The 14,892-nt window shown below is 41.6% G+C and overlaps 1 protein-coding gene across 1 annotated transcript in view; it reads right to left on the reverse strand.

The window, feature by feature from the left end:
* LOC113091600 (microtubule-actin cross-linking factor 1-like) overlaps positions 1-14,892 on the reverse strand; it is a 156,899-nt gene that overhangs the window by 77,509 nt on the left and 64,498 nt on the right. The window contains 12 exon segments of the mRNA XM_026257176.1: positions 29-449; positions 707-861; positions 1,191-1,284; positions 1,397-1,524; positions 1,789-1,884; positions 2,103-2,222; positions 2,344-2,450; positions 2,558-2,670; positions 2,767-2,933; positions 12,536-12,628; positions 13,324-13,401; positions 14,651-14,743. Coding sequence (XP_026112961.1) covers positions 29-449; positions 707-861; positions 1,191-1,284; positions 1,397-1,524; positions 1,789-1,884; positions 2,103-2,222; positions 2,344-2,450; positions 2,558-2,670; positions 2,767-2,933; positions 12,536-12,628; positions 13,324-13,401; positions 14,651-14,743 — 1,665 coding nt within the window.

The raw sequence follows: 14,892 nt of genomic DNA on the forward strand, positions 1-14,892 counted from the left end.
TGATACCAAGACCTCATAGTTCATGTACCTCATAGTTTCGAGCCTCTTTGAGGCTATTCAGAAGATCTTCCACTGCCGTGTGAATGATGTGATGGTCTTGCAGATGCTGATCTACAGAGGGTAGATCAGAACCCCACTCAGCTCGCTCCAGCAGGTCCTGCGTCTCATCCACCCACCCCAACAGCTCGTAGATGAAGCGCAGACTGCCTTCATCCTCAGAGGAAGACATGGCTACCAGGTCTGCACGAGTCATCGGCCGTCTGAGCAGGGATGCTACAGCTCCCACTGCTCCCAGAAGCGTTTGTGCTCCCAGTGTAGCCAGACGCCCTGAAGAACCCTTCTGACCCGCGTGCTCTCCCAGCAGACCCCCTGTGGCGAAATGACCCTTCCTGTACACACTGGCACACTGCAGGCGCAAAGAGACCAGCTCCTCCTGCAAACATGACACCCTACAAAAGAGAAATGACCTCAGGGTCATAAATGAAAACATTAATTCTGACAAACATGTATTGTGGTTCCTCCAGAAAATATCAAGCAGCATAACTGTTTGCAACATAATAAGTCATATATTTCATAAGAAGCAAAACAGAAACCTCTCAAATTAATTTGAAGCAACTGTCAACAAGAATGAAATCATAGCCATTCTAGCCTCTAAATCTTTTCACTTTTCACACACATTTTTCCATTTTCTTTCTCTGCTTCTTACCTGAATGCCAGCTGCTCCACTTGGTAGTACTTCTCATCTCTGAGGGCCTGCAGGTCAAGGTGAAGCTGTCTGACTAAAGCCTCACAGTCCTGCAGATACATCCCCAATTCATTCTCACAGCGAACGGGCTGCCCACTCTCTAGCTGAGACATGTCCTTAGGAAAGACAGATGAAGATTATGAAGCACAGAACATTTCTGAATGATGAATATCCAAGCAACAAACTAAGAGGGGCCCTTTCAGTTTGTTCCAAATCAAAGCTAGCGGTTTACGGAGACTGGATTTTAAGGCATGTGGTGGTGTTTCTAACATAACATGGTTTTTCTTATAACATACCTACTTTAGGGATTATTCTGAGGCAGCACTGCCTGCATCCTTCATGGTAATATTAATCTATTTTTATTTTATTCAATATTGGTGTGCTATCTATCTTAGCAGTTAACATCAAACTCTGTTCTCCCACAGAGAGATCCTCCCGTACTTACAGCCTGCAAAGTGTTCTTCGCCAATGTGAGTTTCTCCTCACAATCTAGAGCCATGTTCTGGATCTTATTGGCCTTCTGTAGGAGTATCTCCAACCTAAGATTCAAAAGTTTCATACAAATGACACTTCCTCAAAAAAAATTATCCTCTCAACACAGCTACAATTCGAAATGCTGCAATCGTCTCTTCTAGACGTGGACTCACTAACCTCTCCACAGCAGGCCTCAGCGCTTTCTCTCTCTCCAACATCTCCAGGATCAGTTTTCCCCATTCCTCCTCCAGATCATTAGGGTGTAGCCCTGGAGGCAGCTTAATGCGCCCGAACTCTATCCACGCCTAAACAACATCCACAAACATCAATCATTTTAACATGAAAAGAAGCTCTCCTAGCGTTTTTTTTTTTTTGAGTTTGTGCATGTGAGGTTCCCTTTATACTGTCAGTCTTCCACCTCTCCCACATGGCAGCGGTGTGCTCTACATTAGCCTGAATCTGTTAATGTGCAGATCCACTGTGACTCATGTGAACAGTGTCGCCTGAATTTAACTGCAGAATCAAGGTCAGCCTCAATCTCTTTCAGTCATTCTCTTTTATCTTCTCACCTCCAGAAGCTTGTAAAGGTGCTCAATGTGGCTCTTCTCTCTTTCTTTTGCAGGGATCTCGGTTTCTTTGAAGTGGACATATTCATTGTAAAGTGCCTGGGGAAGACAAGACTTTTGGTAAACAGCCAAGTAAGGTCACATCAAATGGTGATTAGCAATTTAAAGCATCACAGGTTTGTTTCAGTCACAAAGTCTGAAAATGTGGCCTTGTAAGACACCTCTTTCTTCCTTGCCAAATAAAAGTATTAATTTGTTGCTGACCCTAACTGAAACCCATCCCTTCTCTCAGCTTCTCCTTCCCTCACGTTTCTCACCTTGAGTTCCACAGGATTGTGGGGGAAGCTCCTGTTGGTCATGAGGGCTGTATGTTGTCTGGTCCACTGCAGCAGAGAAGAGAAGCCAGATTGGTATTCAGTCCATCGCTGGTCAACATCCTGAACGACAGAAACCACATTAGAGAAAACGAGGAAAAAAAAGAAAGACAAATTACATTAAGTACACTACAGAAAGAAGGTACGGCATGAAGGGAGTGAGTGCACTGTGAAGTGAACATACGTTAGCTGCAATGCCTTCTCCACCCTCTGGGATCTTGGGGAAAGCATCGTAGATGGAGGAGACATACGTGATAACAGATTTCTCATCTGGCAACGGCACATCAACATCTAACGTAGAGAGAGGATTAAAAAAAAAGACAGACAGAGTTTAGCCCATAAGAATTCCTGCATGTAGAATGGATGAAAATTAAGGACAGATAAGACACCAATGTTACCTTCAGCATCTAGAAGTCGTGTTACCCCTAACGACTCTGCAATCTCAAAGGCCTGTTCCAGGTTCTCACGGTTACTCTGTTGCGCAACCACTTCCATGTCAATCAGGTCCGGCCTAAAAAATCACAATGCCATGAGATCTTGATCGTTGATGTGCACCTATCCTTTTAAACTGAGCACTCATTATGAGTAAATGTGTTTGTGTGTGAACCTGTATCTGTGCAGAAGAGCATTGAACAAGCGTCCATCGCTCCAGCTGGAGGAGAAATTGGCACAACGGAGACCACGATAGCCCTCTGTGGCCTGCTGACTCCATAGTAGCAGCTTCTCTTTCGCGGTAAGGTCCCCTGACTCACCGCTCACATAGATCTCAGAAATCTGGTAATAAAAAAAGCTTATATTGTACCTGAACTTCATCAAATGGTTGTAAGTAAAGGGAAACTGACGACATACTTCCACTATAATGGTCGAGCATCGCTACTTGGCAAATGTATATTTATAGGGGTAGCCACTGTATTTAAAGTCTAAGTCTACAACAGCTAGGCCATGAACCTTACACTTATCTCTTTCCTCTACATTCACTTCCTCTTGACAAAGGGAGTCAGTATCCGCAGTATCTGTCTGTGCCAGGCTCTAATCTGTATTCCTTCGTCATTCCTCTCATATGCTGCTCTTCACATTCCTGCCTGTTTCTTTTCTTGCCTTGCTAGCAAAGAACACTTTAAATCCTGGCATGAATGCAGACGGTACAGAGTACAGACCGACATAAGAGTAAATCAGTCTTCACAAAGTCAATGCAGGCCAAGATTAGCTTGAGCAAATTTGGTGACATACAGAAACAGAGCAGTAACTGTCCTAGCCTGAGCCTCTTACTCTAAAGATGATTAGAAGGTGAGGTCAGACCGATTTCTAATGCTAGTCCAATCAACCAGGCTCTGAGCCATAAAAATGCACCTGAACATTGCCTTTTCTTTTGTTTTGGTATCACCATCAAACATGTTTTCCAGACAAGAACGCTTGAGTCAAGTCAGTCTCAAGATGAATCGTCCATGACAGCAGAGATAAATCTGGGTGATGACACGCTGTGTGTGTCATTAAAAACAGCAGACAGGTCATACTGACACGCTGGAATTTCCATTAGAGTGCAGATGACTTCAGTATGAAACCTTATAATAGAGTAAGGACAGTCGTTCTTTGTGATGAGCTGCAACCTTCAATTAGTCGAATTACATTACAGTTAGCATGGAGCATGTTACCGGCAGATGAACACACGCCAATGTGCACTGTAACAATTGAATGGGGTCATATGATGCGATTTCTAATTTTACTTTCTCTTTGGAGTGTTACAAGTTCTTGGTGCATACTAAAGATCTGTGAAGTTGCAAAGACTAAAGTCTCTAATCCAAAGAGAGTTCAGACTCTGCCACGCCCCTCTAAAATGGCTCATTCAAACACTCCCCCACATGTCTACATCACTATGTGGAAAATTTGTGTAATACCGTACAAATGTTCATGCAAAGAAAGAAGGCGTGGTTTCAGTAACCGCAATTAGTGTTGAAGCACTACACAGGGAGATGCTGTGTGTATCTAGGGGAAAGCAAAAGCACTTTATTTGGACTTCCAAAAGTAGATGCATTTAGATTACTTACAACAGAACAGCAATGCATTTTATGCACAACCGTTTCGTGAACAGAAATTCAGACTTTGCTATGGCAATCTGCCGCTTCTGAATCAGCTACTGTAAGTATGTTTTGTTATTAGTTTAAGTGTTCGCTATTGACTGTTCAAATGTGGATTTTTATCCGTCGTGTTTGTCAGTGTGTGTGTGTGTGTGTTTGTTAGAGAGAGACGGAGGGGGGGGGGGGGGTCACACAGTGGAGAGTCAGCTGTCTTAAGAGTCTGTTGCTTGTGTACTGCAGACACATACTAGCTTCATCACTGTATCTGTCACGCAACTCTGTTTCCCTTTCAGGCTTGAACTGATGGTAAAACTAAGGACATTATTAACGGTCTTTACATTTATTTTGAAATAAAGATGAAGCCTGCGATTATGGAATGGGGCGTTACATTTCTGACAAGTGATTTCGTGTTTGGTCAATCACAATGCACTGGGTCCAATCAGAGCAGACTGATTGGACCCAGGGACTTAGGGGCAAAGGGACTTTGGGACAAAGGGACTTTGCAGAAATCAATGCGTTTGAGAGAGGAGGGGAAAAAGAGGACCTACAATAATGTACAGTATTTGAAAATTAATGTGTTTTTTGAACAAAGCATGTCAACATATTCTGTTACACTAAATAACAAAATAATGATCTTTAAAAAAGCATCATATGACCTCTTTAAAGTATTGTGGGCATAAGGGAAGGGATAGTGAAGGAAGTGCTACAATCAGCAACGTAAAAGAGCATTTGATGATGAAACAATGGTAAGTGATATTGTTCAGTATAAGAAATCAAACAAAACAAAAAATATAAAACAACACAATACCCACAGTATATGTAATATAACATTGCTAAAAGACAAAAAATAGAATGCAAAACCAAACAAAAACAATTCTAAATCAATGGACCAACCAGATCAACACATAATAATAATATATATATAAGTTATTCAAATGGCACAGCTGGCTGGTTATTTGCACATCAGCAGCCAATAAACCTGCTGCTCAACATTCAAATACTTGGCTAGTGCTTGCTGTAACAGTGGCAGTACACTTCAGAATCCCTCCACCTTCCCCAGCTCCACTGGTATAGATCTTCTACAGGGTAATTTAATGCATGTTATATATGCTCACAGCAGCATGCCTGTGGATATATTGGCAACAGTAAGCCTCTGTATTTGCTACATGCAAGACCAAAAGCATTAACATTGCCATGTATATTACCATGCTAGACTCTCTGAGAGTTGAACTAATGCAATGCTATGTAATATAAAGAAAGGAAAGCAAAAATGTTGATTGCAAACATTTTGCCAAGAAGATTGTAGGCCTGATTAATGGACATATCAAATCAATCTTTATATATATAGAGAAATAGAGAAATTTCATGAGATCGTGACTGCAGCCATCATATACTGTAGACAGTTTGCTCTATGGCGAGAGATCATTGACATTATAACACTCAACCATTGATTGATTGATTTGGATTTCTGGGTGTGTGCATGCTGGCTTTGTTTTCCACATTTATGCTGCATTGCTGATACTCTGGCAGAAATATAGCTAGATGGACATCACTGACATGGCATGCATGGCATTCATGGTTTGAATATGCTTAAGATTGATCATTTAATAAACCAAGTGCAGCCAGCACACTACAAGAATGTCTGTAACGAGGCCTTGAAATCCCTCTCCACCGGCCATAACTCTTAAGTGTGCAGATGGAGCACTAGGCAAGGGAGGGCAGGCAACAGACACAAATATGCAGCAATCACACTGGTGCAGAGAGAAAAAAAGATGAACAGATGAAAAAATGTCTGTGAACATCACTTGTGATCCTGTTTTTGGCACTGCCGTGCAGTTTTACTTGAATACAGAACCTAGAGAATCAGGAATGACAGAAAAGAGAGTGGGTGGTATGAGGGAAGGACAATAATGAGGAATAGAGGGAAGGGAAGGAGGCAGACAGTGAGAGATGTTCTGGGCAGTACTGATTAGGCTCATGGAAGAGGTTCAGGAAAATTTTGCTATTTTCTATGCACAGCTGATTGGCTGAGAGAAAAAAGCCACACAAGATATAGTAGTGTAGAAATAGAAGTGCAAAACACACAAACACATATGAGCCCCGATCCACAGCCAAGCCTTGTCAGCTTTAATTGCTACCCATTAATTCTACAAAAGCAATATGAAAGAGTATTAGGAAGACAGAGAGAAGAGAATCTGACCTGGGTGGAGGGCTTAGCCGGTATCTCTTGAGGGGAGATGGGACTCTCAAGCACAGAAGAATCAAGCACATCAGAAGAACTCCCCCAATCAGTCTGAACAGCACCTCCCGTCTCAGGTGAGGTGAAAGGCGCATCGCTAACATAACCTGAAGATTGAAGGTCTTGTGGTGGGGGGCAAAAACCTTCAGCTCCTGGTGCAGAGTTGTCCAATAGGAACTCTTTCCCTTTTTTTTCCTGAGCTGCATCTTTTGCTGGTTTGGCAGAGCCGCTCTTTCCGGGTGATCGCCCTTGAGTTGTGGACACTTGTATTTTCATAGTGCCTCCAGTAACAGGAGATGCAGCTGGAGGTCCAGAATGGACCTCAAGTTCTTTGTCACGCCAGACAGGTGACCCATAGTCCCTTGGATAGACAGTTCGGACCACACAAAGTTGCCCTTCAAACTCACGAATGTGAACAACACCCTTCTTCTCAATTTCTGAGGGCCCACTGAACATCAGTTCACTCTGCCCATGCACATCCCCTCCTTTCTTCTCTACTTCCAGGTCACCATGTTCAGAGCGTAAAACACAGGGTCTCTCTAACACCCCCTGAACTCGCTCTCGAACTTTACAGACTCTTCCTCCTCCAGGTGTTGCATTGCCTTGCTCTAATTCAGCTTGAGACTCTTCACAGAGTCCCTCTACCTCAAACTGGCGAAGTGCCCCCAGCCAGGCTGGACTAGGATCTGGGGAAAGAATAGCCATCTTGCTGCCACGCAATGTCCCTGTGCTTCCAAAAATTGGGGGCATACCAGGAACAAGGACAACACTGGTGGGTGTATCAGTTCCAGTAGTTATTTGTCCTGATACCAATTTGCTTGAATCAGGGGCTTTTCTCGTAGACTCCTCTGTAAACTCAACACTTTCCCTGTCCTTTTCTTCAAGGCTTCTCTTGTACTCCCCTTTGGCACCTTTTAACTTCTGTTTGGCCTTTCGTTTTCGTCTAAAGCGAAGTTTTCTTTTGGGTGATAGTGGTGCAGCACCACCTGGTCCAGCTTCCCTGGGTTGTTTCACACAACCAAGGGAGCTCCCCATATCTCATAGAGACAGAGTAAAAATAAATATGAGCCAAAAGGAAAAAATGTCCACAATGGGATTGCCTGAGTCAGCCTGAGTCAGCTAGTAAGGTAAGTTAAAGAGATAATGATTCAAAAAGTATTAACCATGACAAGAGGGATTGGTACAAGGTGAGGTTCTCCCAGGACATCATGTCTCAACTTTAATCTGTACAGCAGTCATACCCCCTGTTGCTTAGTCTTCTCGTTGTGATGTTGTTCAGCCAATGTTGCGGTAAACCTAAACCAAATACCACTTAAAGTCCTAGTAAGCTCTAGGACATGATGCTGAATATGGGTTACTGTCCTTTATAAAATATTAAAATCCTACGGGCAAGGCTTTTGATGTTTTTTTCACTCTCTCATGATGCAGTGATGGTGCAGCACTGACTGAAGAAAAACTGGTGCCTTTTAGCCCATTTCACAAGTTATGTGTTAAATAGCAAGCTATTTCATGGTGCTCTGAGACACACTATTATAGAAGACACTATAGATATTTCTCAAGTGGGGACCGCGATAAAACTGCACTGCACACATACAAAGCCGTACTCCTGTGAGCATACATGCACATGCTCAAAATCTCTGCAGCAGGATGTATAATTAGGATGCACTAATCATCAGCTTGCACATAAATAAAACTGGAGAAAACCATGTCTGAGCGTATTCATGTGTGTACAGTAAGATGCCTAGAAACATCTGCTTCTCTTAATATCTTAAGTACACATTATTGATCACTGCAGTCCATAGTGCTTGAATCACGTAGAGTAGATCATGCTTTAAGTAGCAGTTGTAGAAATCCCTTGGAACACTTACAGTAAAGCTGTGCAATGGGAACCAGATCTGCTGCTAATGGATGAAAGTGCAGAGTCAAGCAGCTCATCTACAAATTAGTTACAACCCATCACAGCTTAACATCTTTTGTTTTTCCGTTCATTAGTCAAGAATAACCAGGTCACGTCAGGTGATGTTTGGTCTTCACACCTGCAGCTATGAGTGTTTCATGTCATGCAAACTCCATTAAAACAAGTCTCCAGTCATGAAGAGAAAGAAGGGGAGGGGCTAGGTACTAAGCGTCTCGTCACTGCTGCCACGGAAACTGGCATCCCATGCACTGACACCAGCACATTCAAGTCAACAAAGAGGACACTGACTACAATGAGTGAAGACTTCACCTCCAGCCAGAAAAAATCAACAACCACTTTCCCCCTGCTGACATGACTGGCTACAGATGTGGTTTAGCACATAGTCCACTCCCATATATGAAGTAGACAGTTTCAAACCATCCTGTCTTCCTTGCTCTGCCACTAAGCAGTGTACGTCCATAGATTGGGGTGAGCCGATGAGAGAAAGAGCGATAGCTGACAAGGTGCCGCTCCCTGATACTGTCGGCTTCTCTGGCTGTGGGATCTAATTAGAATGCCGCCAGGATAGGGCTGGGCTGAGCAGTTGAACCATGGCTGGAAGAGGAACAGAGGGAAATCCAGAGGAATCCTCCCCCAACCTGGAGCTGCACTGCTGGCCTCGGAGAACAGTGGTTGCCCCAGTGTTGAAAACAGCGTAGCTCCATCAGTCAAGCATGGCGAAATTGATCCGATGTTCTCCTTTGCACAACCTGGGTACAAATTAAAACGTGTGACTTACATGTCTGCATCTGCAGGGTTCAGCGATCCCGATTCTGAGATTGAAAGCATACGTTTCGCTGTATATGTGATGTGCTTCAAAAGGCCTGCAGGGGAGAGAGGAAGCCAGGGGCTCCAGTAATAGCTCAGTTCTCAGTTGCTGGGTAGCTCCTCTGCTCTCACTGGTAGGCACCAGCGGAAAAAAGAGCTTCATCTCCAGTCTGCTGCAGCCTCACTGAATACGCTGCTGCTGCTTAAGCTTCCTCCTCCTCCCTCTCGACCTCCTCCTATCCACGTGCTCATCCCTCCCTCCCTCCCTGCTCCGATGCCTGGTGAGCTCAGAGCTCAACATGCACGCACATATGCACACCAATCAAATAGTCTTCAACTGGTTTTGCAGCCCGAGACTGCAAGAAAACAATGAACCTGAAATAGTTGTTTCTCCTTAACATTCATGTCATTTCACAGCTAACATTATCGCCCCTCCTCTCCAACATTTATATAAATATATAAATATTAACACACCAACCAGAAGGCATTTTGACTGAGATGAACAAGGGACAACTCAGAATGAATGGCTTTACCACAAACTCAACTGAAGAATATGATAAATCTGTAAATAATTAAGTGGATACAGATCTTACCAGATCTACTCTTAGAAGATCTTACCAACTGTAAAGATGCAGTCACATTAAAGCTATTTTTCAGGCTATTGGTCAATACTGCACATTTGCATGACCCTTTGAACCCAATGCTTAATCTGTGCTGGGAAATTGATGCCCCTTACATGAAATTCCAGATTTTATGGATTCCTACTGAAATTATGTGATTTTGATGATTTTGTCAGCAGAAATTCAGCAAATAGCAGTAAATGTGACAACATTTTGTAAACATTAAGATATTCCTTCTCTATAGACAATGATACACAAAATACAGCACTGTGGTGGTATTTATTCATAAATGAGCAAGATTGCAAAGGAAATTAATAATGAATTAACAAGCAATAAATCAAACAGAAATGTGATGCCATGATAATCAGCCAGCTGAGACCACTTTTTTTTTCTTTTTCTTTTTTTTCTGAATCAGCCTAATTGTCATGCATCCAGAGTCTTCTGTACTGTAACTGAGATAGGGTACATTTCTGTTTACTGACAAGAGACGGGCACACATTTATCAGCTTTATCCTGCAGATATAGAGGTCATGAGATTTCAGCACACTAAAATCTTTATCAAACAACCCAGCTGTCCAGACAAACACTCCGCAAATTCAAAAGTACAGTTTCGAAAGGCTGCTGTTAGCCGAAATAACAGCAGTGGTTTTAAAACAGAGGGACGTGTCCCAGATTGAGTGTGGGGGAGGTTGGATAGCTGGTCTCTCTTGGCTGTCTGGAGTGAATGTACAGTTAAGTGTGCATCAAAATGGCACTTACAGGAGTGGTTTCGAATGGTTCTATTGACAAAGAGCAACTCCTAATGGCTCCTAATGTGCCTCTGCTAAAATGATTAAACTGGATATTTCCGTAAATGATCCATGCTACGTTATATTTAGCTAAAGTAATTTTGTCTGCCAGACATTACAGATCATGCCATGTTACAGTACACCTTTGGAAGTGGACCGACTTGAACTTAAGAGTTTACAATGACAAGAGTAAACGTGTTCATCACAACAAGCTTCTAAAGTGGTCTACCATCCAGCCATTTATTCCTGTTTCCAACATATTTTTGGTTGACAGCGACTAGCAAAGCTGATGTTAAAATGTTGACCAAAATCAAATTCTCTGTACTGTCTTAGTGTCAGTGACATGCTCTGCTTTGAGTACTGTTGTCTAATTTCCATCGTTTCATAATTAAGCAATGTTAAGTATAGCACTTAAGCATGCAAGTTTTAAAAGCCCAATTCCTTGTTTTATTTTTTTTTGCGACTCTGTTCATCCCTGTGCACAATTAATAAAATGTTTTAATGTTGTTTCAGAGACACAACAAGTAGTTTACAAGTACTTCTCTGTGTGCCAGTGGACTGCTTTTTTCTGAAGGATCTGCAGTAATCTGTTCAATTAGTGCGATTTGTCTAGATAATTGATAGTTTGTAACAAATCTCCACTCTTTAGTTATTCTGGGAATAAAATGGATATAAAATATCAGATTTAAGTACTGTGGAGAAGAAAAAAAACAAGAGGTTGCATTTCTAAATGTAAAATCTCTCTAAATCTATTTTTTATTATTATTATTAATTGCTATTTCACAAGGCCTATGCTTCCTCCACTCTCTTCTGCTGAATCATGCTGATTGAAGAATGCTTTGGGGTCATACTAAACACAATCACCTTGGCAACCAGCTGCACATGTCACCTTGTGATGTCACCGCTCTGTTGGTAATAACAGTGTCCTCTGCTGGAGGATCCTGGGAAATGCAGCTAGTATGCAGTAAATGATAACTATATATTTTAAATGACATTTAACAGAACACTCTTAAATTATCACCATAGAGTAAATTATCACAACAGTTTTATTATTTTTGATAAGAGCTAGTTTTTATTAAATTAGCATTGTGGCCTTTTCTCACAGCTGATCAGTGATTCATTTTGCGTTCATAATGACTTCACAACTGTATCACATAGTATGTGATTTTTCATATGAATGACATACTATGTTTGGTAAAACATAGATTACAATCAAAGAATATAGTACTGCATACAATGCATTTGACAAGAATGAATGGAAACAGTAACTACAGTGAGTTGAAAATATTTTTTTCCTGAGTCATTATTTGATCAGACTGCCACAAATTGTAAGCTTTCTATATATAAAAAAAAAAAATGGAGTAAGTGCAAAAATATATTTTTATTGTTTCAGATTAACTAACATGCAGCTTATTAAATTGCCTTTACAAATGGGACATTTCAATTCTACCATCCAGCAGCGCAGTATCCGTCCAACAGACCTTCCTTCTCTAGTTTGACCCATAAGTATACTGTAGAAAATTGAAGGGCATTTCACAAATCTAAAAACTATTGTTTTTTATCAGCATGCAGGCTTGTATTGCCCATCTACAATTGTCTGCAACCTCTGTCCATTCTGCAAAACAGTTAGACTGCCAGGCCTTTTACATTAAAGCACCATATAAACCGTTCCCTAAGCATATTCAAAGTCTTAGTTTAGGATTGTACTCTATCCATCACATTCTCCTTATGAACCATTCCCTCTCGAGTTCTCTTATTCTTTCCATGGGCAAATCCCTGTTGCATAAACTGACAGCTGTGGACATGAGAGGCTGGTAAACAGCTGCTATTAGCATTAAGCCGAGTCACCTCTAACTCTAACCTCTAAGTCTTGCTGTGTTAAACATTGCATATTCAAATAGGACACAGCTGTGGCTAAGGTGAACTTACCTGGAAGTGAAGGATGATGGTCCAGATCAGTCCCAGTGTCAGCTTCGGGTTCCCATCTGTGATGTCATCATTGCGTATATTCACTAATTTGACCTGCATTAAAGCAACAGAACACTCTCATTAGTGGGAAGTACCTGGATGAGTTGAAGGTATAACTTGGTGTTAAGGTGTCGAATAAAACTGATTGCCCCCCAAAAAACACTATAGCATTACTTGAATCTTCTAAAAATGGCTAGGGACTAAACAAGTGAAAACTTGTGATGTAAACTTGCAAAGTAATGTAATTTCAGGACAGCTTTCTCATTTGTTGACCTCGTATACAGCTGTCAGAAGCTATGTACTGTGTACCGGGAGAAGAGCGCTGGTTGGCATTTTGTCTGGTTTAGGGACCCTGGGCTGGGGTGACAACAGAGAGGGTTTTGGACAGACTTCTATGGGGCAGAACACATCTATCAACTCCAGGTCATGTTATCTCAGAGCCATGCTTCCAACTGAAGCACAACGAGACAGAGGACACAGACGTCCCAAGCTATCATCTAGTATTCACTTCCCTTAAATGATGTGCATTACATTTGTCCATAAGTGATGGTAACTAGCCTAAACACTAAAGGGGACACATCCTCCCCAATATTCAGAATAGTATTTGACCCCCAAAATCAAATTTTAGCCTACCCAATCTTGAATATTAGGTTACATCTTTGCATTTATAAATAAAGAGCTGACAATCTGTATAAAGCGGCTTGTGATTGTTTCTGAGAGAGAGAATGTGCAAGTGTAGACGTTCATACCTGTCTCTGCTTAAGGAAGTCCAAGGCGATCTGCACATTCTGGAGTCGGTGAAATCGCATGCGACCCTTTTCCCTGGGCTATTGAAGAACGAAAGAGAGTGAGAGAGAAACAGAGAGAGAATGCAGATGAGTTCACTGATAATCAGGGCGAATGGAAGGTCTGTGTGAAAACAGGATTGCTTCGTTAGCACAAGCCTGAGAGAAGCAGAAGCAGCACACTGCAAAATAACCCAAGACCCTCTCAGGATCATCAGTAATTAATAATCCTTTCTCAGAGTCACAGGGAATAGCTAGCATACTGTGAAAATATCACCATTAGCAAAACATTCAGCAACCAACAGCAAATCTAAATAATTATTGTATCTCACACACTCTGTGTTACCTGCTAACATCTCTCTGCTAGTGGGCGCCCAAAAGCAATATCTAGCATGCAGGGCAGTAAATGGCCGATATAATACCAATATACTGTACACTACCATGTTTTTGAAATTGAAAAAAGTATTTTATGCTCAGTAAGACTGCATTTGTTAACAAATTAACACAAATGTTGAACATTTATGTGCTGCTTCAGATTTTTTTGGGAATAGAAAGTACAAAATAACAGAAATTATTTGAAATAAACATTTTCTGTAAATTTACTTAGTGTTACTTTTAATCAATTTAATTTGTTGCTGAATAAAATAATTGATGAAAAAAAAATCTTACTGGCCACAAACCCTTGAACTGTAAGCTGTATATTTCAATTTTACAATATGACAAAAAGATTAATCAAAATGTCCTCAGGTTTGAAAACATTAAATATATCTATTTTATATTTATTGTCAAGCATGGCCAATAATCAAAATAGTCAAATATCATCCAGTTAACTGGCCTGTCCAGTATATCGGTCCAGCATTTCTCTCTACTGAGGTCATGTGGCAGACCCGCACACCCTTTCATGCAAAGCATGCTCACTATCACCCTCAAATGCAGCAGCGTGTACAGCAAACCTGCAAACATGTGATTAGAAAACCCCCAACAATTGGGCAAATGTGTCAAAGTCGTCAGATTGAATGTGAGCATGTGACGTGAGCGTTGGCAGTACTGAAGTGAAGTGTATATAAAATGTGTACACAAGGGATGGTCTCTCACACACCTAAATGTAATAAATCAAATTATGTCTTGCATCAAATTATGAACTGGCGTATTAGACATTCCCCTCTCCATATTCACAAAATTGACCTGACTTTTGAGTCTGCGCCATGCAGTGTACAGATCTGACTGTGTGTGACTGTGTTTGTTTCAATAAGGGGAGGGGAGGGGAGGGGAGGGGAGGGGTCACACATACTCCCTGAGCTCCATCCTCCTCATCCTCCACACCCAGCAGGATGAGTGGGGGTGAGCACACAGACGTTCTCCGCAGAGTTGATGCCCCCTTGTGCTGATGACATCATCATAGAGAGGGTCCCAGAAAAAGGATCAAGACAAAAACAGTGTTGAAGGACGGATATATGTACAAAACAACAGTTAAACAAATTAAAACAAGATAAAGGAAGAGAGTGGAGCTAAACAAAACAACAAATAAAAAGT

The sequence above is a fragment of the Carassius auratus genome, unplaced genomic scaffold (assembly GCF_003368295.1).
Source record: "Carassius auratus strain Wakin unplaced genomic scaffold, ASM336829v1 scaf_tig00214237, whole genome shotgun sequence".
Lineage (NCBI taxonomy): Eukaryota > Metazoa > Chordata > Actinopteri > Cypriniformes > Cyprinidae > Carassius > Carassius auratus.